We start from the raw sequence: 22,322 nt of genomic DNA, 5'->3' as shown, positions 1-22,322 counted from the left end.
TAGTGCCAGGCTTTTCTTATAACAAAGACATCTGTGAATTAAATATCAGTAAAGCCATTTAAGAAAATATGCCTTAGAAAGATATGATTTAAAAGTAATGTGTGTGCCTGTCTAAACAAACTTCAACACTCCTTAAAGGAATACATGAACATACAACACTCAACAAAGCAAAATTAACAGTATCTGGCATCCAATCAGCAATTACTAGGTATAGGAAGAAGCAGAAAAATGTGACCCATACAGCAGACAAAAATAAGTCAATAGGAACAGGCCAAGAAATGCCCAAGATGATGGAATTAGCAAACATTTAAAAATAACCATTATAGCTATTATAATATCCACAAGGGTTTAAAGGAAAATGTTCATTCTTTTAAAATCTTTCATTACACTCATTACATTGAATAATATAAAAAGAACCAAATGGAACTTCTAGAGATGAAAAATGCAATATTAGAAATGCAACATGTTCTGGATGGGATTAACAGCAGATCAAACTCTGCAGAAGAAAAGATCAGTGAATTTGAAGGCATAGCAAAAGAAAATCTCCAAACTGAAGCATAGGGTAGGAGGAAGGCTCTAAAAAATGGAAATGAACAGAGCTTTGGTGAACTGTGATACAATCATCAAGAAGTGGCCAGACGTCGTGGCTCACGCCTGTAATGCCAGCACTTTGGGAGGTGCAGGCGGGCAGATCACTTGAGCTCAGGAGTTTGAGACCAGCCTGGGCAACATGGCAAACCCCCCCACCTCTACAAAAAATACAAAAATTAGCCGGGTGTGGTGGCACATGGCTGTAGTCCCAGCTACTCAGGAGGCTGAGGTGCGAGGATGGCTTGAGCCCAGAGGCAAAGGTTGCAGTGAGCCCAGATTGCACCACTGCACTCCAACCTGGCTGGGTGACAGAGCAGAACCCTCTCTCAGTAACAAAACAAAACAACAACAACAACAACAAAATCACAAGTGTAATACACATTTAATTGGAACACTCCACTAAATAATAGAGGAATGTACATCTTTTCAAGTTTACAAAGAACATTTAAGGCCGGGCGTGGTGGCCCACGCCTGTAATCTCAGCACTTTGGGAGGCCGAGTCAGGCGGATCACGAGTTCAGGAGATCAAGACCATCCTGGCTAACACAGTGTAACCCTATCTCTACTAAAAATACAGAAAATTCGCGAGGCGCGGTGGCGGGCGCCTGTAGTCCCAGTTACTTTGGGAGGCTGAGGCAGGAGAATGGCGTGAACCCAGGAGGTGGAGCTTGCAGTGATCCCAGATCACGCCACTGCACTCCAGCCTGGGTGATGGAGCGAGACTCCGTCTCAAAAAAAAAAGAACATTTACCTTGATAGACTATGCTCTGTGCCATAAAATAAATCTCAAATTTTAAAAGACCAAAGTCAGAAAAAGGTCTTTTGACAACAAAAGCAGTGTTTAGCACTAAATGGCTATATTATAAAAGAAGCAATATATCAAGTCAGAAACCTAGCCTTCGACCTTAAGAAACCAGAAAATAAAGAGCAAAATAAACCCAAAGCAAGTAGAAGAAAGGAAATAATAAAAAGCACAAGTTAATGAAATAGAAACAGAAAACAGAGAAACCTCATGAAACCAAAAGTTGGTTTATTTATTTATTTATTCATTTTTTTGAGACAGTTTTACTCTGTCGCCCAGGCTGGAGTGAGTGGCGCGATCTCGGCTCACTGCAAGCTCCGCCTCCCGGGTTCCCGCCGTTCTCCTGCCTCAGCCTCCGAGTAGCTGGGACTACAGGCGCCGCCACCACGCCCGGCTAGTTTTTTTGTATTTTTAGTAGAGACGGGGTTTCACCGTGTTAGCCAGGATGGTCTCGATCTCCTGACCTCGTGATCCGCCCGTCTCGGCCTCCCAAAGCACAATTAACTCTTTAGGCAGACCAATCAAGAGAAAAAAAAAACATACATTACCAATATGAAGAGTGAGAGAAGTAACATCACTAAAGAGTCTACAGATATTAAAAGGATAATAAAGAAATACTATGAACAACTCTATGGACTTGTGGATTTGATGCTGCCTGAAGAGTAGGAAGACATGACCTCATGCAGGCTACAGCCCTGATAATGTGTGACTGAAGCTTCCCTAACAATGCCATATCAAGAATTTCCAAGGTATTGTCACAGGATCACCTAACTTTCCAAGACCTGAAGATCTCGCGACCTTCCATGTGGAGTCCCCAACATGTCCCCCTTCCTCATAATGTTCATTAATGGTTGTTGTTTATTTTGTTACTGTGCCATGTAGTATGCAAAGTGCCCTAGCTCCTCTAGAGATGCCCTGCCCCAAACCTGGACTTGCCCTCAGAAACCAAGCAAGTTCGTGGCACATGCCTTCTTGGGCCGGGCAGCCATCTTTCCCAGCATTCTTGCAGAGCCCGAGCTCCTCGTAAGTTCAAACCCCACCTCATAATGCTGGATGTCTGCGTCAGGCTGCATGAAGTAAGGTCGCCTGGTGAGGGCTCCCTGCAGGGTCAGGCATTTCTTCCGTCACCTGGGGCTCCTCGTCCAACACCAGGGGTGCCAGTACCCTGCTCAGGGATGCGGTCCTCTGTGGTCTGGAAGAGGTGGGGCTGGACTCTGTCACCATCACCCTTGTGACTGGCAGTCTGCGACTCGCCCATGGGGTTATCTGCATCCAAGGCTGCCCTCAGGGCAACCAACGATGAGCCCACGGAGCCTGAGCCGAAACAACTGGCTGGTGAGTAGGAGGCCGGGTATGGGCAGCCCACGCCGCTAGTGCAGTCTGAGTGGGGAAGAACCTCCTAATGGCGGCACCTTGTTCCCCTCCCCTTCCCCTACTCCCCTCCCACTCACCTCAATGCCCTCCCCTTTTCCACGTCCCTGCAGGAGGGGGAGTTTGAACTGTCATTTCTAGTAATCTTTGATTGAGCACAGAAGGGAACCTCTGGTGGTTTTCTTTTTTTATTTGAGACAGAGTCTTGCTGTGTTGCCCAGGCTGGAGTGCAGTGGCGATCTCTGCTCACTGTAACCTCTGCCTCCCGGATTCGAGCGATTCTCCTGCCTCAGCCTCACGATTAGCTGGGACTACAGGAGCCCGCCACCACGCCCAGCTAATTTGGTATTTTCAGTAGAGACGGGGTTTCTCCATGTTGGTCAGGCTGGTCTTGAACTCCTGACCTCAGGTGATCCGCCCGCCTCGGCCTCCCAAAGCGACCTCTGGTGTTTTTAACTCCAAATTCCAAAATATTTAGAAATTATTCAACTAAGATAGGAGACAAAGAGGGTGGAATAATAACCCAGGCTTCTTAGAAAGGTTTCTTTTCCCAAGTTCACCCCAGTGCTCTTATAAATTATAACATTCAGCGAGTCTTCTGAAGGAAAGTCTATTGAATAGATTCTCCCTTAGGTATTCCTAACCTAACGTCCATGAATAGGCTTTAGAGTGTCCATGGCATAATTTTTGTGCCCTGTGTATGTTTCTAGGAGGAAGATTTTTGATTCCTAGAGTGACCCGTTGCTCAAAGGATAGACTCCCAATCTATCCAGTCTAGCCCCACTCCCTGTTGTTTGAGCTTATAGTGAGCAGTGACTTCATAAACAATGTGTGTTATTGGTAATATAATTAAAATTTACTGCTATTGAAACCTTCATAGCTAACTCATTCTTTTGATCACCCCTTTATTTTGGTATTTTGCTTAAACTATTCATTGACTTAATCTGTATTTGCCTTCTGAAGTTTTATCTTCTTATCATCATGATAATGTGCATGTGTTACAGCAAGTTACTAAGTTAAACAGAGATTAATTTCATATATATATGTTTGCTAAGCATTATTCTCAGCAGGTCACATACTAGAGTCTCTGTATATATTACACAGTCCTGGATACTTATGTAATATATGCCAGAATTGGCTTCTGAAAACCTAAAGAAATGCTCATTAATTAATAAGTACCATGGATGAAGTTGTTGCATAATGATAGTTTGTAGACAGTTTTGAAAGCAAAGGATTTTGAACTGGTAAAAAGGAGGGAATCATTGCGTGTTCTTGAATGTGAAAATCGAATTATGAAACTTAACTTTTGAGGGGCTGTATGAAATGAATTCATGAATGGTTATAGGCATGAGACCAGAAATTTAAAAGCTGTCACAATAAACTAGGTACAAAGCTATGAGCTACTGAACTCAAGAAATAGAAGCAATAAATAAAAGGATACAGGATGCAGATAAAAGGGTCAGAGATGGGGTGACAGTACAAAGAAAGTTCCTAACTGAACCTTCATGGAATGACAGTTTTCTTGAGAGAAGCAGTGACAGTGGTTAATAGCTTGATCTCTAGGGTCAAACAAATCTAATTTCAAATCCCAGCCCTGCCATTTAACTACCTGTATGATCTTGGGTATGTCACCTTCTTCAGTACTGTTCATTCATTTAATAAGTATTGACCAGAACCTGTTATGTGCCATCTGCTTTGCTGGGCCTTGAGGACCAAAATGGATTCATTCCCTGCCCTCATCAAGTATGCAAGATAATTAAAAGCATTAAATATCATGTAACATATAACAGTGCAAATTGTAATACATGTAACGAAGAAAATATTTTTGAGGGTTCCCTATGTCATTTCTCCAACATTTGATTGCATCTGTACTTAAGTTAAAATTACCAATTTTGGTTTTGAAAAGTATTTCTCAGTCTGTATTCTAATGCTTATCATTGTCTCTCATTTAGATCTAATACAGTACATCAATGAAACTAACATGAGTGTTGAACATCTGGCTAATATTCTTTCTGAAAAAACTAGGAGCAGTAGCTGGGTGGTGGTGTTCAAAGCCCTGGTTACTGTACACCACCTCATGGTGCATGGAAATGAGGTGAGCATGATGTATATTCCAATGGTAGTCGTTTCCTTCCTTAGTACAAAGGACTGTAAGCATGTGGGGAAAAGTATGGGGGAAAGAATTTAAAATAAAGCCTATTGGCACAAACAACATCCCTATGGAAAAAATAGAATGAGATGCTTATATTACTCCATATACAAAAATAAATTCCACGTGGATGAAATATCTAAATTCAAAAAATAGATAAAATTGAAGAAAATGTAGGAGAATATGCTTATGACATTTGGGTAGCAAAGGCACCATAGTTAAAAGAAGATATTTGCAACATATACACTATAGACCAAAGGTTAATATTCAGAATACATAATTAGTAAGAAAAAGGCACTACAATAGACTAATGAGCAAAAGAAATGAACAGAGGATTTATACAAAAGGAAACCAGAATGTCTAATAACCATCTGCAAACATGCTCATATTAGCAAAAATTAAAATTTCTGACAGTATGAATAGTTGGGAGGACATTGAGGTAATGGGAATTCACATACTCTGTGGATACATGTAGCTGCTGCAGTTTATCACTGTGGAGAGGAGAACATTGAGACACATTTAAAAAGTTGAAAATGCCCATTCCAGTGACTCAGCAAATCCACTTCTCACATCATGTTTATAATAATGAAAAACTAGAAATCACCTAAATTTCCATCAGTAGAGAACAGATAAAATTTAGTGTGGTTATACAATGAAATGCTGTATTACATTAAATGGGATTGTATACCAACAAGGCTAGATCTCAAAAACAATGCTAATAGAGGAAGCAAATTGTAGAATGACACTTAGAGTGCAAAACTACTTATGTAAAAAATTTTAAAATACACACAGTACTTGTCCATGGAACAAATACATGTGAAACTATAAGGAAAATAGACTGTAAAGATAACACATTAAAATTATGATACCAGTTACTTCTAGGTAGAAGCAGGAAATGGATCTTGGGGATGCGGCTTTATCTGTAACCATTTATTTTCTCTTATTTTAAAAATAGACTTGAAGCAGGTATGTCAGAAAGTTAGCAGTTATTATTTCTAGGTAGTGGGGTCCACAGATGTATCATATTATTATTTGCATACTTCTGTAACTTAAAATTACTCAAAATCAAGCGTGGGGCATGGCTAGATAGAAAGTCTTAGAGGGAAACAGTGTGTATTCACATGAGCTTTAATGTTTAACTCCTTGTTTATTTGGGGAGTATATAAACAGAGGAGAGTTGGCAGCACTGCAAATCCTTATGTTGGCCAGCACAGGATATGATTGTGTGCAACTTAATCAATGCTCCTGAAATAAATACAAGGTGTGTGATAGAATTAAGTATACGTTCATAATGACAATCATTAATGAACTTTTTGTGTGTACAGAAACTAATTTTAGAATTTGACACATTTGTTTGACAGCGTTTCATTAAACATGTTTCATGTCGGAACTCTTTGTTCACTTTACACAATTTCCTGGATAAAAGTGTCATAGAAGGTAAGATGATTCTTTGATGGAAATATTTCCGTATGCCAAGGAGGGAAAAATTCTGAAAATCATGCCTAGTTAAAACGTTATGCACATGTACCCTACAACTTAAAGTATAATAATAATAAATAAATTTTAAAAATAAATAAATAAAAAAAGAAAAAAATTAAAAAAAAGAAAAAAGACATGCCAACTAAAGAATAAAGAATTAATTTAAAAAAAAAAAGGTTCTAAATTATGAAGGCTGCGATGTGCTATACATTTTAAGAATGTAAATAATCCCCAAATTCATTGATACAACATATATTTTGGAGCTTACTAAGAATAACAGAATATGTCATGTGCTAGAGACAGAAAAGTTAATGAGAGCTACAGGTCTTTACTCAGCGAAGCCTTGTCCAGCCTACCAAAAACTGCAGCACCTTTACACCAGTTCTCTGACTGGGTTTATTATTTCCCCTTCTCACTGACTGTCTCTGTGTTCCTTTTTTTTTTTTAACGTAATTGTCTGTCATTTCCCATTGAAATGTAAGCCCTATGAGGGCAGGAATATTTGTCTGTTGTTTTTCACTGCTGAACTTCCCGCACTTAGTACATCGCCTGGCTTATAGTAGGCACTCAGTGATTGTTTAATGAATGAATAAATTGAAGGGGAATCAGCATACATTTGGAGGTTGAGTAGAGATTAGTTGAGTTTCTACCATGGCCTTCTTCTCCTTTTTCTCTATGAAGTAGGCGGCAGGTCATTTGCTGAGTGGAGGGAGAGAGGAGGTGGGATGGTGGCAGTGGGATGAGGAGAGTAAGGAAAATGCTAACAATTTATAATAGTTTCTGTGAAAATGTCAAAGGAGCTGATACAGTTCAATTATTTCATCTGTTCAGGAATATCACCATCAATACCCCATTAAGGGATGATATCTAGGCTCTAAGGAAATAAAAATTAAACTTTAACAGAAAGCTTGAAGAATGTTGGAATAGGTGATTAATAAAGGCCATTCTAGCTTTTGTGCTTCAAAGATATTATTGAGGTATACAGGTGAATATGGAATAAGTCTTTGCATTTATTGACGTATTGTAAAAAGCTACTGTTGGTTTAATTGGAAATAATAAAAATATCTCATTTTTAGGCTATACTATGTCAACCTTCATCAGACGATACAGCAGGTACTTGAATGAAAAGTCACTTGCATATAGAATGATCTCATCTGACATCACAAAAGCCAAGAGAGGGTCAGTAAATATCATTAGTTTGTAAGCAAGAGGTACTGGACTTACATGTGGTCTGCTTTGTAGTTTGTCAAAAACAGCCCTATTTCAAGATGCTGATGTCACAGTGCTTCTCAAACTCTTAGTTATTGAGGTTCATGATTTTCTTTTATCTTTTATAGGACAGATGGTGTGATAAGAACTATGAATACTGAAGAACTGCTAAACACACTTCCAGTTATTCAAACCCAGTTTAATGCTCTTCTTAGTTTTAATGTAAGAGCTTTATAAATTTTGTTTAAAAATATAGTAAATAGCATCCTGTAACTCCAGGTGGGAGAAATAATTTTCTAGCTGTGGTGTTAATTGGTTACTCTTTTTATTTAATTTTCAGGCAAATCCTGATGAACTCACTAATGGTATAATACATGCTGCTTTTATGCTCCTCTTTAAAGATTCTCTTCGTCTCTTTGCAGCTTATAATGAAGGGATCCTTAATCTGCTAGGTAGGATAAAGAATAAACTTTTTAAATGATTACTTTTTAAAGCGTAAGATGGTAAAATAATTTATTTGTAAAAATCCCTTATCTCTACATTTAGACTCACATTTGCTTTAGATACAAAATAGAAAATCTTTGCAGGGTCATGTATACTTTTAAATACAGATATCATATTGCTTCATTGGTTAAACATTATTTGGCTAGTTAGCCACAAAACTTTTCCACTTTTATGTAAGTGCTAACTGATATTTCTGGGAAATTTGTCAGGGAATCAACCTAGGTTGTCATGTTTATTCATTATATGTTAATAAGGTCCATTTCCACCAAGGTCAAATAACAGTTTTGACTGTCCTAAGAAGGTAAAGCCTATAACATAAGTAATTGTTATTGATGATATACAAGCATATGTTTTTAGACTTTTCAGGAAATTGCTGTCATCATTTAGCCCTAATGAATGATTCATTTAGCTGCAATTATTCTCTAAACTTTATTGACGGGAATTTGATAACTTTTCTTATACTGAAGAAATACATAGTATTATACATTTGTAGAGTTATAAGAGAGTAGGAAACACAGCCCTTTCCCTCAGAGGGTTGCAGAGCTTTGTATTAATCAAAAAGACTATAGACTAGAAGTCGTTGAAATTAAAATCTAAACTATCTGTGCATGCTATTAAATTCCACATACCCAGCACCAGTATTTGGTATACGGTAGTTACTCCATAAAAATTTGTTGATTATGGGGATTGAGCAGTGCTATTTCTTTGTTATTAAAACAGAAAATAACTTGATTAAAATTATAATTGTTTTGAACAGATTAAATTCATATCCAGAATTAGCTTAAAATAGAATAATCAGAATGGAGTAAAACTTGAAAATTGCTAAGATATTGGCTCCTTTATGGTAATTTTTTTCTATTTTTAGACAAATATTTTGACATGAGGAAGAACCAATGCAGGGAAAGTTTGGATATTTACATCAAGTTCCTTGGAGGAACAACCAAATTGACACAGTTTCTGAAAGTTGCAGAGGTACAGAAATCCATTTCTACTTATGGTGTTTCTTTTTTTGCAATAATTTAGTATCAGTTGAAACTATACCTCTTCCCTCCACCACCATAACCACACAAACACACAGTAATTGGTAGTTGTTTTAACTACTTTGTAAACAGTAAAACTAAAACTAAAGTTAGGTACTTCAAATGTATTATCCAATGCACTTGCACTCAAAAGCAATCTTACAAGGACTTCTGTTTGCAGCCATAAAGATAACCAGTACCAAGCTTACCCTCCCACCAGAAACAACTCTAAAAGTAGACCAAAATATATATGACATAAGTCTTTTTAGGTAGTGAATAATAGGTAGGTTTGTGGTCAGTGAGAGAAACACTTGAGGTGAGCCATATGTTCTCTCTGACACTCAGAGGAACCCAAGCAGGATAAATACAAGGAGAACCACATGGAGGCGAGTGATAGTCAAGCTTCTGAAAACCAAAGAGAACAAAGACATATTATCCATGGGAGAATGACAATATGAATAACGGCTGACTTCTGACTACTTGAAAAATTAGAACACATTTGTATGATATCCAAAATACAGCTTAGCTCTTCTCAAATCAGCAAAAACTCAGTAAGCTGGAAACCATCATTCTCAGCAAACTAACACAAGAAGAGAAAACCAAACACCGCATATTCTCACTCATAAGTGGGAGTTGAACAATGAGAACACATGGACACAGGGAGGGGGACATCACATGCTGGGGCCTGTCAGGGTGTGAGGGGTTAGGGGAGGGACAGCATTAGGAGAAATACCTAATGTAGATGACGGGTTGATGAGTGCAACAAACCACCATGGCACGTGTATACCTATGTAACAAACCTGCACTTTCTGCACATGTATCCCAGAGCTTAAAGTATAATAATAATAATAATAAAATAATAATAATAACAACAAAGTCTATCCTTAGGACAAATATAAGGGTGTACTTAAGTGTGCAAGGCATACTTTAGCCTGGTAAAGTACCAGCCCAGGAAGACATCATACTCTTGGGGTATTTTCTCTTTCATGCACACAATGGTCTCTCAGTTACATTTTTGTTGTTGCCACTCTCTGCTGTAATGTGTACTTTCACCCGCATTTTTTATTTCAGCAAGTTGGAATTGACCAGAGCAACATTCCATGTATTACTCAGGTCAGTGTATCTCTCCTATGTATTTAAGTGATGTTTTTGTCTTTGTTTATGTGTTTATTATATTAATCATCATCTGAGACTCTCCATCCTTTGCGATATACTTATGTGTGTGCATTTTCATTTCTCCATAAGTAACATATATATGTGTGCTTATTGTGTGTGTGTGTGTGTGTATGTGTGTATAACTACTAGACCATGCTTGTAATATTATCAGTAGAAACAGCAGGGTATTTGGAATAATGAACTTAGGTTTGAGGGCTGCCTTGTCCACCTTTCAGGTATATGGTCTCAATCAACTCATTTCCATTCTCTGTTCCTCATTTCTGCAACTGCAAAATGGGTGTGATGCACCACCTGGCTCATAGTAGTGTTGTAAGAATCAAATGAGCTCAGGCTTTTTTCTTCCTCAGCAACTAGTTCTCAGGGATCCCCTCATGGGCACAGGTGTGACCTGAGGTAGGAGTGGCAGTGCTGGAGGTGTGGACAAGATGGGCCTCAGGCAACCTGCTTGTGCATCCTACTTAGCCCTCTGGACCTGCCTGTGCTCCAACCCAGACGTACCATGGGGCCTGAGCAGCAGGGCTTCTGACCCAGCCTGGACCTACTACAGAGCGCTTTCCTGCTCTGGGCCCCCAAATTTAGGTGGCAGGTCTAAAATTTAGGCCACCTGGGGTATGAGTGAGAGCTGTTTTCCCTCCTTTGGGAATATGCTGTCTCCAGAGCCCAAAGAAGCCTACGAGGTATCATGTATCCTTTTTTGTTGTGGGAGGTACAAGATGCAATACTTTATCTTTTATTTTGGATGTGATGTCCTGGTATGCCTCTGACCACTGGAACCCCCCAAATTTTATCAGTGTGAAAAGAATGTAGACTGCATGTATCTTTCACTATATTGCCTACTGCCTGCTCATCTGATCCTGTGAGCGTGACATCATGGATACGGTGGATCAATTTCATGTTCTGAGGAGTGACCAGATGGTCTAGACTTCTAACTTTATTATGACAGAAGATGAGAGAGTTAACACAGCTATGGGTACAAAACTGAAAATATAAAGTGCTGTTCATTCCATGTGCCTGTGTACTCTTTCTGAGTCACACTTCTGATGGTGATAGAAAGCAATACAGTCACCAAACCAGCAGCCACATACCATGTACCTAAAGCTGCATTAACTCTACCTCTACCAAAGAAACTATCATGGCTGGCATAGTGGCTACAATTGGGCTACTACTTGATTGATTTTGCTGTAATTGTTAATCTCCAGAACCCAACTGGTTTTGATGGGGAATGGGGACTATCACCACTAATATAATCCTTTCTACTATTTAGATTTGTGCTAATTTCTGCCATCCTCTTGGGAGGTAGTCCTGTGGTTTTTTGTTGTTGTTGTTGTTGTTGTTTGTTTTTGTTTTGTTTTGTTTTGTTTTTGAATCTACTATTTTGCTTGGAGGGTGATTGGGGGCTATATCAGAGGCATGCCCCTAGCTGAGTTTTGCTGTGACTTAACTGTAGTCATAGGCCTAGAGGACAGGAATGGAGGTGGGAGCAGATCCTGATGGGGCTTGTAACTTGTGGAGTAGAGGCCTCTGTATCATCTGCAACAAAGGAGGCTCAGAGGTTTCTGGAAAATCTGGAGACTCAGGACTTTCACAGCCATCCCCCAGCTGTCCCCATCCTATATATCAGGGACTGGTGTGGCAGACCTGTCTTGGTTGGGACTAGAAGAATGAAGGATTATCTGAGATAACACATGTGGAATGCTCAGACAGTGCCTGGTTCATGTGGCAGTCATGTGTATGTGAAGAAGCCTGTGAAGAGAGAGAAGATGAAGATGTAGGGGAGAGAGGATGGTTGCAGATGCAAATAAAATGTTAAGTTTAGTGGCAGAGAAACAGGGAGGTTTTGGCTGATGGCTTATAAGTCTTTGAAGGAAAGGAATGTGTTCTCTCAAGTATACACAGCACAAATATTCCTTCATGTGCAGACAAGTACAAAGGCAGCTTGCATGTAGCCCTGAAATCCCACAAAGTGGTCCACAAAGGGAACCACTGTTGGGTGAAATAATGCATGGCTTCCTGAATGAGAAGTTTCAGATGACCAGTGGTGGGAAGAGAGAGAGACAATGAGAATATCTGGGTTAGTAGGTGAGTAGAGTTTCATTGCCTCATGGCGACATAACCAGTTGATTTCAATCAACATGCATTCATAAACATGCTTGACTCCTTTTCAGTTATAATGAATGAGACACAATTCCGGCCCCTGAGTTCCCGAAAAAGACTGAACAAAAATTACACATGAAGAATCACTAGATATCTACATTATATGTAGCCCTCTGATTTTTTTCTACATTGACATTTCTTCCCTAAGGGAAGTGGTGGGGGCAGCGAGGGGACCTTTGCTAGGAACCACAGTCTCAGCCTTTGTCAGGATACAGATGAGCATTAATTGACCAGCACCTGTGGCTTGTGCTGTAAGGGACATTTGCCAGGAGGAGTACCTGAGTGGAGGGCCACATTTCCCACCAGTCCACCCTCCTCCTTACCTCAGCTCTGGTCTCCCTGAGATCAAAAATGAAGTAGATGGCTGCAGGAGAGCCTGCAAAAGGCAGGCAGGGATCTTGTTGGTAAACTTTCATGCAGATTCACTCCTCTGTAAATCAACACTTTTTCTGGAAGAGATTCCTTATCAGTACGCTGGGCCCTGGCCTTCAGCCAGTACAGAAAGTCATTTGTCAAGGCCTTCAGTTGGCAGACGTGCTCCCTGGACTACACGCTTTCTCGGGTGTCCCAGAAACCCTGCAATGGAGTGAAATGCAGGGCTACGTGGGAGAGCAGGGAGGCGAGAATTAAGTCAGCCCCACCTTTGCCCAACTCAGTGGGTCTCCTTGAGAGAGGTTTGCAGTTTCAAGGATACTTTTCAGCCAATCTGCTGCGAGATCCTGTGAAGGGGTGTGAAGGGTCTTCCTCTGTGACTGTAGATTGGCCAGTCTCTCCTTGTGTGTCTTAACAGTTTTCATTACACTTTATGTGAATCAATGCAAAACTGCTAGGTTTAAACTGCTCACCATTTTAGGGATCCCTTCTGGATTTTACCTTCCTTAAGAGGAAATTTTCCTCCTTTCCTCAGTTCATCCTTTCTGCCTTGGCTTTGACATGGTCTGGAGGCCACAGAGCCTCCTCCTGAGAGCCTCTCTCTGGTGTGTCTCTTTGTGTCTGTCCATCGCTCTCCTCTGGATCATTCCCTGTGGTTCCTGTTGGGCGTGGCTCCCATAAACGCACATAGCAGGGTCTGCTTTGTCTGCAACCTGATGCATTGTTATTTTTCACCAAAACTCGCAGTCCAAACATAACATTTCCGGGAAGGTGCCACCGTGACGTGTGCCTAGATGTGTTTTCCCTCAGTTACCACCTCGTTCCTGTGGTTCTGGTGGCTGGAGGGTGACTGCGTGCTTCACGAAGGGGGTCCTTACTGCTTCACATCCACCCTTTTCACGGAAAGCCCTTTGTCACATGTTTTCAGTGTTTCTAAGCGATTTTCTGCCAATCTTGTCTGCTAAGATTGTGGGGCAGTGTTTCCACAAATTTATAGCTGGCAGTGAATTGTCCCAAAGCAAATCAGACGGAATAAAATGTTTCCAACATTATTCAAATACTGACAACTTTTGTTATTTATTCTCTCAGAATTGTTCCTTAGCTCTGGCCACACCTCTGTAAATAGTTCATTAAACGCTTCTCCCACTGCTAGCTCAGCAGTTTATATCACCCATCTTCCCCCCAGATCTGCCTCTCATTCTGTGTACCCTTCTCATCCTTGATACTCTCTCCCTCAACTCCCCTTACAATCCAACACTGAATCCTAACGACTTTGTCTGCAATGCCTCCTCTTTTCTGCATTTCAGCTTCAACTTCCACCCTCTCTCACCTTCCAACCAGTCTGTCTCCATATACTCTGCCCCCTGCTGTTTGTTTTACGCAGTGCATCCAGAATGCAGATCTGATGACATCCAAAATAGAGATCTAGTCATTTCACTTCTCACTTAAAAGCCCTCGAAGGTCTCCCAGGATTCTTAGGACAAAGTGCAAGCTCCTCACCATTGCTTTTAATTTAAGCTCCTGCATTGTTGAATCCTTGCCTACTCTCCAGCTTCATCTCCCTTACTCTCCCCTCTGCTCTTTCTGCTCTAGCAACAGGGTTCATCTGTGCCATATGCCTTCCCCAGGGCCTTTGCACATGTTATTCCTCTGTCTACAATGCTCTTTCTTTTCATACTGACCTACTACTTATTCCTGAACTATCCTTCATAAGGATAAGTATACACAGCACAAACTATTACTTTCTTCAGGAGGGCTTGCTTCCCGGACTTCCCTGACTTGGTTAGATTCCCCTGCTTCAACACTGAGTATTGTGTACCTCTCTTTCATGCTACCGTTTATAACTTAAAATGACTTTACATTTATTTGTGTGATTGTTTGATATATCTTCTCCTTATCTGTAGACTGTAATCTTATGAAGCTTGGGATCAAGTTGTTTGTCCTTATGGTTATATCCCAATTTCTTATGGTAAATTATCATAAATATTTCTTGAACAAAGAATCAGTGAATGGTTCACGGAAGTTGGTGGAATATAGAATCCTGGTGAGGAATTGGTCTTATATAAGAGGCAGTCTACTGTTTCTATTTAAAAAATTTTTTTTCCTCATAGGTTTTTGGGGAAGAGGTGGTATTTGGTTACATGAGTAAGTTCTTTAGTGGTGATTTGTGAGATTTTAGTGCACCTCTCTCCCAAGCAGTATACACTGAACCCAGTTTGTAGTCTTTTATCCCTCACCTCCTTCCCACCCTTTCTCTCAAGTCCCCAAAGTCCATTGTATCATTTTTATGCCTTTGCATCCTGATAGCTTAACTCCACTTGTTAGTGAGAACATACAATGTTTGGTTTTACATTCCTGAGTTGCTTCACTTAGAATAATGGTCTCCAATCCCATCCAGGTCACTGCAAATGCTGTTAATTTATTCCTTTTTATGGCTGAGTAGTATTCTATCGTATATCTATACCACAGTTTCTTTATCCGCTCGTTGATTGATGGGCATTTGGGTTGGATCCACATTTTTGCAGTTGCGAATTGTGCTGCTATAAACATGCATGAGCAAGTATCTTTTTCGTATAATGACTTCTTTTCCTCTGGGTAGATGCCCCGTAGTGGGATTGCTGGATCAGATGATAGTTCTGCTTTTAGTTCATTAAGGAATCTCCACACTGTTTTCCATAGTGGTTGTACTAGTTTACATTCCCACCAGCAGTGTAGAAGTGTTCCCTTTTCACCGCATCCATGCCAACATCTATTATTTTTTTATTATGGCCATTCTTACAGGAGTAAGGTGGTATTTCATTATGGTTTTGATGGACATTTCCCTGATAATTAGTGATGTTGAGCATTTTTCCATATGTTTGTTGTCCATTTGTATATCTTCTTTTGAGAATTGTTTATTCATGTCCCTAGACAACTTTTTGATGGGATTGTTTTTTTTTTTTTTTCTTGATAATTCGTTTGAGTTCATTGCAGATTCTGGATATTAGTCCTTTGTCAGATGTATAGATTGTGATGATTTTCTCCCACTCTGTGGGTTGTCTGTTTACTCTGCTGACTGTTCCTTTTACCGTTCGAAAGCTCTTTCATTTGATTAAGTCCCAGATATTTATCTTTGTTTTTATTGCATTTGCTTTTGGGTTCTTGGTCATGAAATCCTTGCTTAAGCCGATGTCTAGAAGGGTTTTTCTGATGTTATCTTCTAGAATTTTTATAGACTCAGGTCCTAGGTGTAAGTCTTTGATCCATCTTGCATTGATTTTTATATAAGGTGAGAGAGGAGCATCCGGTTTCATTCTCCTACATGTGGCTAGCCAGTTATCCCAGCACCATTTTTTGAAAAGGGTGTCCTTTCCCCACTTTATGCTTTTGTTTGCTTTGTCAAAGATCAGTTGACTGTAAGCATTTGGCTTTATTTCTGGGTTCTCTATTCTGTTCCATTGGTCTATGCGTGTATTTTTATACCAGTACCATACTGTTTTGGTGACTATGGCCTTATAGTATAGTTTGAAGTCAGGTAATGTGATGCCTCCAGATTTGTTCTTTTTGCTTGGTCTTGTTTTGGCTATGCAGGCTCTTTTTTGGTTCCATATGAATTTTAGGATTTTTTTTTTTTTTCTAGTTCTGTGAAGAATGATGGTAGCATTTTGATGGGAATTGTATTGAACTTGTAGATTGCTTTTGGCAGTATGGTCATTTTCACAATATTGATTATACCCATCCATGAGCATGAGATGTGTTTCCATTTGTTTGTGTCATCTGTGATTTCTTTCAGGAGTGTTTTGTAGTTTTCCTTGTAGAGGTCTTTCACCTGCTTGGTTAGGTATATTCCTAAGTATTTTATATTTTTGCAGCTATTGTAAAAGGAGTTGAGTTCTTGATTTGATTCTCAGCTTGGTCACTGTTGGTGTATGGGGGAGCTACTGATTTGTGTACATTAATTTTGTATCCTGAAACTTTGCTGAATTCTTTTATCAGTTCTAGGAGCTTTTTGGAGGAGTTTTAGGGTTTTCTCATTATACCAACATATCATTAGCAGATAGCAACAGTTCGACTTCCTCTTTACCAATTTGGATGCTCTTTATTTTTTTCTCTTGTCTGATTGCTCTGGCTAGAACTTCCAGTACTATGTTGAATAGAAGTGGTGAGAGTGGGCATCCTTGTCTTGTTCTGGTTCTCAGAGGGAGTGCTTTCAGCTTTTCCCCATTCAGTACTATGTTGGCTGTGGGTTTGTCATAGATGGCTTTTATTACATTGAGGTGTGTCCCTTGTTTGCCGATTTTGCTGAGGGTTTTTATCATAAAGTGATGCTGGATTTTGTCAAATGCTTTTTCTGCATCTATTGAGATGATCATATGATTTTTGTTTTTAATTCTGTTTATGTGCTGTATCACATTTATTGACTTGCATATGTTAAACCATCCCTGCATCCCTGGTATGAAACCCACTTGATCATGGTAGATTATCTTTTTGATATGTTGTTGGATTCAGTTGGCTAGTATTTTGCTAATGATTTTTGCATCTATGTTCATCAAGGATATTGGTGTGTAGTTTTCTTTTTTGGTTATGTCCTTTCTTGGTTTTGGTATTAAGGTGATACTGGCTTCATAGAATGATTTAGGGAGGATTCCCTCTTTCTCTATCTTGTGGAATAGTGTCAATAGCATTGGTACCAATTCTTTTTTGAGTGTCTAGTAGAATTCAGCTGTGAATTCATCTGGTCCTGGACTTTTTTTGTTGATAATTTTTTAAAATTACCATTTCAATCTTGCTGCTTGTTATTGGTCTGTTCAGGGTATCTAATTCTTCCTGATTTAAGCAAGGAGGGTTGTATCTTTCCAGGAATTTATCCATCTTCTCTATGTTTTCTAGTTTATAAGTGTAAAGGTGTTCATAGTAGCCTTGAATTATCTTTTGTATTTCTGTGGTGTCAGTTGTAATGTCTCCCATTTTGTTTCTAATTGAGCTTATTTGGATTTTCTTTCTTGTTTTCTTGGTTAGTCTTGCTAATGGTCTATCAATTTTATTTATCTTTTCCAGAACAAGCTTTTTGTTTCATTTATCTTTTGCATTTTTTTGGTGTCAATTTCATTTAGTTCTGCTCTGATCTTGGTTATTTCCTTTCTGCTGCTGGAGTTGGGTTTGGATTGTTCTTGTTTCTCTAGTTCCTTAAGGTGTGACCTTAGATTGTCTATTTGTGCTCTTTCGGGCTTTTTGATGCAGGCATTTAGGTCTATGAACTTTCCTCTTAGCACTGCATTTGCTGTATCCCAGAGGTTTGGATAGGTTGTGTCGCTATTGTCTTTCAGTTCAAAGAATTTTTAAATTTCAATCTTGATTTCGTTGTTGACTCAATGATCATTCAGGAACAGGTTATTTAATTTTCACGTATTTGCATGATTTTGAAGGTTCATTTTTGGAGTTGATTTCTAGCTTTATTCCACTGTGGCCTGAGAGACTACTTGATCTAATTTCAATTTTCTTAAATTTATTGAGACTTGTTTTGTGGCATATCATATGGTCTATCTTGGAGAAAGTTCCATGAGCTGATGAATAGAATGTATATTCTGCAGTTGTTGGGTAGAATATTCTGTAAATATCTGTTAAGTCCGTTTGTTCCAGGGTATAGTTTAAACCTCTTGTTTCCTTGTTGACTTTCTGTCTTGATGACCTGTCTAGTGCTGTTAGTGGAATATTGAAGTCCCCCACTATTATTGTGTTGCTACCTATCTCATTTCTTAGGTTTAGTGGTAATTGTTTTCTAAATTTGGGAGCTCCAGTGTTAGGTGCATATATATTTAGGATTGTGATATTTTCCTGTTGAACTAGTCCTTTTATCATTATATAATGTCCCTCTTTGTCTTTTTTAACTGCTCTTGCTTTAAAGTTTGTTTTGTTTTTTATAAGAATAGCTACTCCTGCTTGCTTTTGGTGTTCATTTGCATGGAATGTCTTTTTCCACCCCTTTACCTTAAGTTTATGTGAGTCCTTACATGTTAGGTGGGTCTCTTGAAGGCAGCAGATAGGTGGTTGGTGAATTCTTATTCACTCTGCAATTCTGTATCTTTTAAGTGGAACATTTAGGCCATTTACATTTAACGTTAGTATTGAGATGCAAGGTACTATTCTACTCATCATGCTATTTGTTGTGTGTATATCTTTTTTTTAATTGCATTTTTGTTTTATAGGTCCTGTGGGATTTATGCTTTAAAGAAGTTCTGTTTTGATGTGTTCCCAGGATTCGTTTCAAGATTTAGAGCTCCTTTTAGCAGTTCTTGTAGTGCTGGCTTAGTAGTGGCAAATTCTCTCAGCATTTGTTTGTCTGAAAATAACTGTATTTTTCCTTCATTTATGAAGCTTAGTTTCACTGGATACAAAATTCTTGGTTGATAATTGTTTTGTTTAAGGAGACTGAATATAGGGCCCCAATCCCTTTTAGCTTGTAGGGTTTCTGCCAAGAAATCTGCTGTTGATCTGACAAGTTTTCCTTTCTATGTTACCTGGTGCTTTTGCCTCAGAGCTCTTAAGATTGTTTCCTTCATCTTAACTTTAGATAACCTGATGATAATGTGCCTAGGCGATTATCTTTTTGTGATGAATTTCCCAGGTGTTCTTTGAGCTTTTTGTATTTGGATGTCTAGGTCTCTAGCAAGGTCAGGGACCTTGCTAGAGACCCCCCAAATACATTTTCCAAACTTTTAGATTTCTCTTCTTCCTCATGAATGCCAATTATTCTTAGGTTTGGTTATTTAACATAATCCCAGACTTCTTGGAGGCTTTGTTCATATTTTCTTATTCTTTTTTCTTTGTCTTTGTTGGATTGGGTTAATTTGAAAACCTTGTCTTTGAGCTCTGAAGTTCTTTCTTCTGCTTATTCAATTCTGTTGCTGAGACTTTCCAGAGCATTTTGCATTTCTCTAAGTGCATTCATTATTTCCTGAAGTTTTGATTATTTTTTATTTATGCTATCTATTTCACTGAAGATTTCTCCCCTCATTTCTTGTAGCATTTTTTGATTTCCCTAAATTGGACTTCACCTTTCTCTGGTGCCTCCCTAATTAGCTTAATAACTGACCTTCTGAATTCTTTTTCAAGTAAATCAGGGATTTCTTCTTGTTTTTCTGGTTTCTTCTCATTTGGGTAGGCTATGTCAGAGGGGCTCAAGGCTACTGTTAAGATTCTTTTGTCCCACGGGGTGTTCCCTTGATGTAGTTAGTACTCCCCCTCTTTTCTTAGGGATGTGGCTTCCTGAGAGCCAGGCTATAGTGATTGTTCTCTCTTCTGGATCTAGCCACCCAGCATGTCTACCAGACTCTGGGCTGGTACTGGGGGTTGTCTGCACAGAGTCCTGTGATGTGAACTGTCTGCAGGTCTCTCAGCTGTGGATACCAGCGCCTGCTCCAGTGGAGGTGGCAGCGGGGAAAAATGGACTCTGTGGGGGGCCTTAGTTTTGGTTGTTTCATGCACTGTTTTTGTGCTGGTTGGCCTTCTGCCAGGAAGTGGTGCTTTTAAGAGTGCATCAGCTGTGGTAGTATAGGGAGGAATAGGTGGTGGGCGAGGACCTAGGACTCCCAAGAGAATATGACCTTTGTCTTCAGCTACCAGGGTGGGTAGGGAAGGACTATCAGTTGGGGGCAGGATTAGGTGTGTCTAAGCTCAGACTCTCCTTGGGCGAGTCTTGCTGCGGCTATGTGGGGGATGGGGGTGTGGTTCTCAGGTCAATGGAGTTATCTTCCCAGGAGGATTATGGCTGCCTCTGCTGTGTCATGTAGGTTGTCAGGGAAGTGGGGGAGAGCTGGCAGTCACAGACCTTACCCAGCTCCCAAACAACCCCAAACGCCCATCTAACTCCCACTGTGCCCCCACCAAAGGCACCAAGTCTGTTTCCAGGGAGTGGGCGAGCAGGGCTGAGAACTTGCCCCAGGCTACCAGCCTCCCAGCTGCGACAGCAAGGATGGCTTTTGTGCCTCCCCGCCTGTGGAGTGTGTACACTGGATTTATGCCCTCCCCTGAGTTCTGGCCAGGAGACTTCACGATCAGTTGGAATTTTTACAAAGTTCAGCTGGAGGTTTCCTTTTCCCAGTACCTCTGCTAGTCCTCCCCAAGGATCCGTATGAGACAAAGCAGAAATGGTTTCCCAGGGAACCCAGTGAGCTCGTAGGGTTTTTTCTGCTGTTTCCTCTACCCCTGTATTTTGTTCAGCTCTCTAAATTGACTTAGCTTCAAGTAAAGTCAGAATCTTCTCCTGTGATCTAGACCTTCAGGTTCCCCAGTGAGGGTGTGTGTTCAGCTTGGGCAGTCACAGTATTCAGGGTGTCTCCTGGGTCCTGCAGGAGCAATCCACTTCCTTCAGAGGGTCTGTGGGTTCTCTCGGCTTTCCTAATTGATTCCTTCAGTAGTTCTGGAGCAAAAGTTCACAATGCAGAGTCTCACACTGCTCTGTCTGTCCACCTGGGAGCTGCAATCTAGTCCTCTAGTCTATTTTTAATGGAAACAGAATAAAAATATACATCCACATTCATTCAGCAAATATTAATTAAGCACTTACTATGTGCCAGGCACTTAAGATTCATCAGTGGACAAAACAGACAAAATCCCTGTCTTCATGGAGCTTGCAGTCTATTGCAGGGAAACAGACATAAACATATACAGGAATGAAATCCGTAATGTTAATGAAAATTAGTGCCTTGGTGAAAATAAAGCTTATTGTTAATGAGATCGTTGGAAGCCCAATGTCTTCTGAGGAGATAAATATTTTAGCAGTTTTTTGATCATTTTAAGAAACTTTTTTTTGTGTTTTTAAAAACGTATTTTATTTTTTTGAGAGAGGGTTTCACTCAGTGGCCCAGGCTACAGTGCAGTGAATCAATCACACAGCCTCAATCCCAGCCTCACAAAGTGCTGGGATTGCAGGCGTGAACCACTGCACCCAGGCTTAGCTATTTGTGAGTGTAACAATTATGGCTGCAACCTTGACTTCTGCGGACTTAGGTGATTCTCCCACCTCAGCCTTCCAAGTAGTTGGGACTACAGGTGTGCGTCATCATGCCCGGAAAATTTTTCTATTTTTTTTTTTTTTTTTGGAGATGGAGTCTGGCTCTGTCGCCCAGGGTGGAGTGCAGTGGCCGGATCTCAGCTCACTGCAAGCTCCGCCTCCCGGGTTTACGCCATTCTCCTGCCTCAGCCTCTAGAGTAGCTGGGACCACAGGCGCCCACCACCTCGCCCGGCTAGTTTTTTGTATTTTTTAGTAGAGACGGGGTTTCACCGTGTTAGCCAGCGTGGTCTCGATCTCCTGACCTCGTGATCCGCCCGTCTCGGCCTCCCAAAGTGCTGGGATTACAGGCTTGAGCCACCGCGCCCGGCCTAATTTTTCTATTTTTTGTAGAGATGAGGTCTCACTGTTGCCCAGACTAGTCTCAAACTCCTGGACTCAAACAATCCTCCTGCCTTGGCCTCCCAAAGTGTTGGGATTACAAGTGTGAACCACTGCACCTAGCC

The 22,322-nt window shown here is 40.2% G+C and overlaps 1 protein-coding gene across 4 annotated transcripts in view; it reads left to right on the top strand.

Annotated features, from left to right (window-relative positions):
• Window positions 1-1,816: 1,816 nt before the first annotated feature.
• The window catches only part of VBP1 (VHL binding protein 1), an 86,552-nt gene continuing 66,046 nt past the window's right edge, over window positions 1,817-22,322 (top strand). For 3 of the 4 annotated variants that reach the window (XR_642304.2, XR_642303.2, XM_009198571.2), the window contains exons 1-8: window positions 1,817-2,728; window positions 4,717-4,859; window positions 6,275-6,350; window positions 7,469-7,571; window positions 7,730-7,823; window positions 7,942-8,053; window positions 8,971-9,077; window positions 10,196-10,237. Coding sequence is in view for 2 of the 4 variants with exons in the window: in XM_009198571.2 (XP_009196835.1) it covers window positions 2,650-2,728; window positions 4,717-4,859; window positions 6,275-6,350; window positions 7,469-7,571; window positions 7,730-7,823; window positions 7,942-8,053; window positions 8,971-9,077; window positions 10,196-10,237 (756 nt within the window). In the remaining 2 variants the exon portion in view is untranslated. The remainder of the gene's footprint in view (window positions 2,729-4,716; window positions 4,860-6,274; window positions 6,351-7,468; window positions 7,572-7,729; window positions 7,824-7,941; window positions 8,054-8,970; window positions 9,078-10,195; window positions 10,238-22,322) is intronic. The other variant, XM_017953779.3, reaches the window with a different exon arrangement.

This window comes from Papio anubis, chromosome X, assembly GCF_008728515.1.
Source record: "Papio anubis isolate 15944 chromosome X, Panubis1.0, whole genome shotgun sequence".
NCBI classification, from domain to species: Eukaryota; Metazoa; Chordata; class Mammalia; order Primates; family Cercopithecidae; genus Papio; species Papio anubis.
This window is presented reverse-complemented; position numbering and strand designations above follow the sequence as displayed.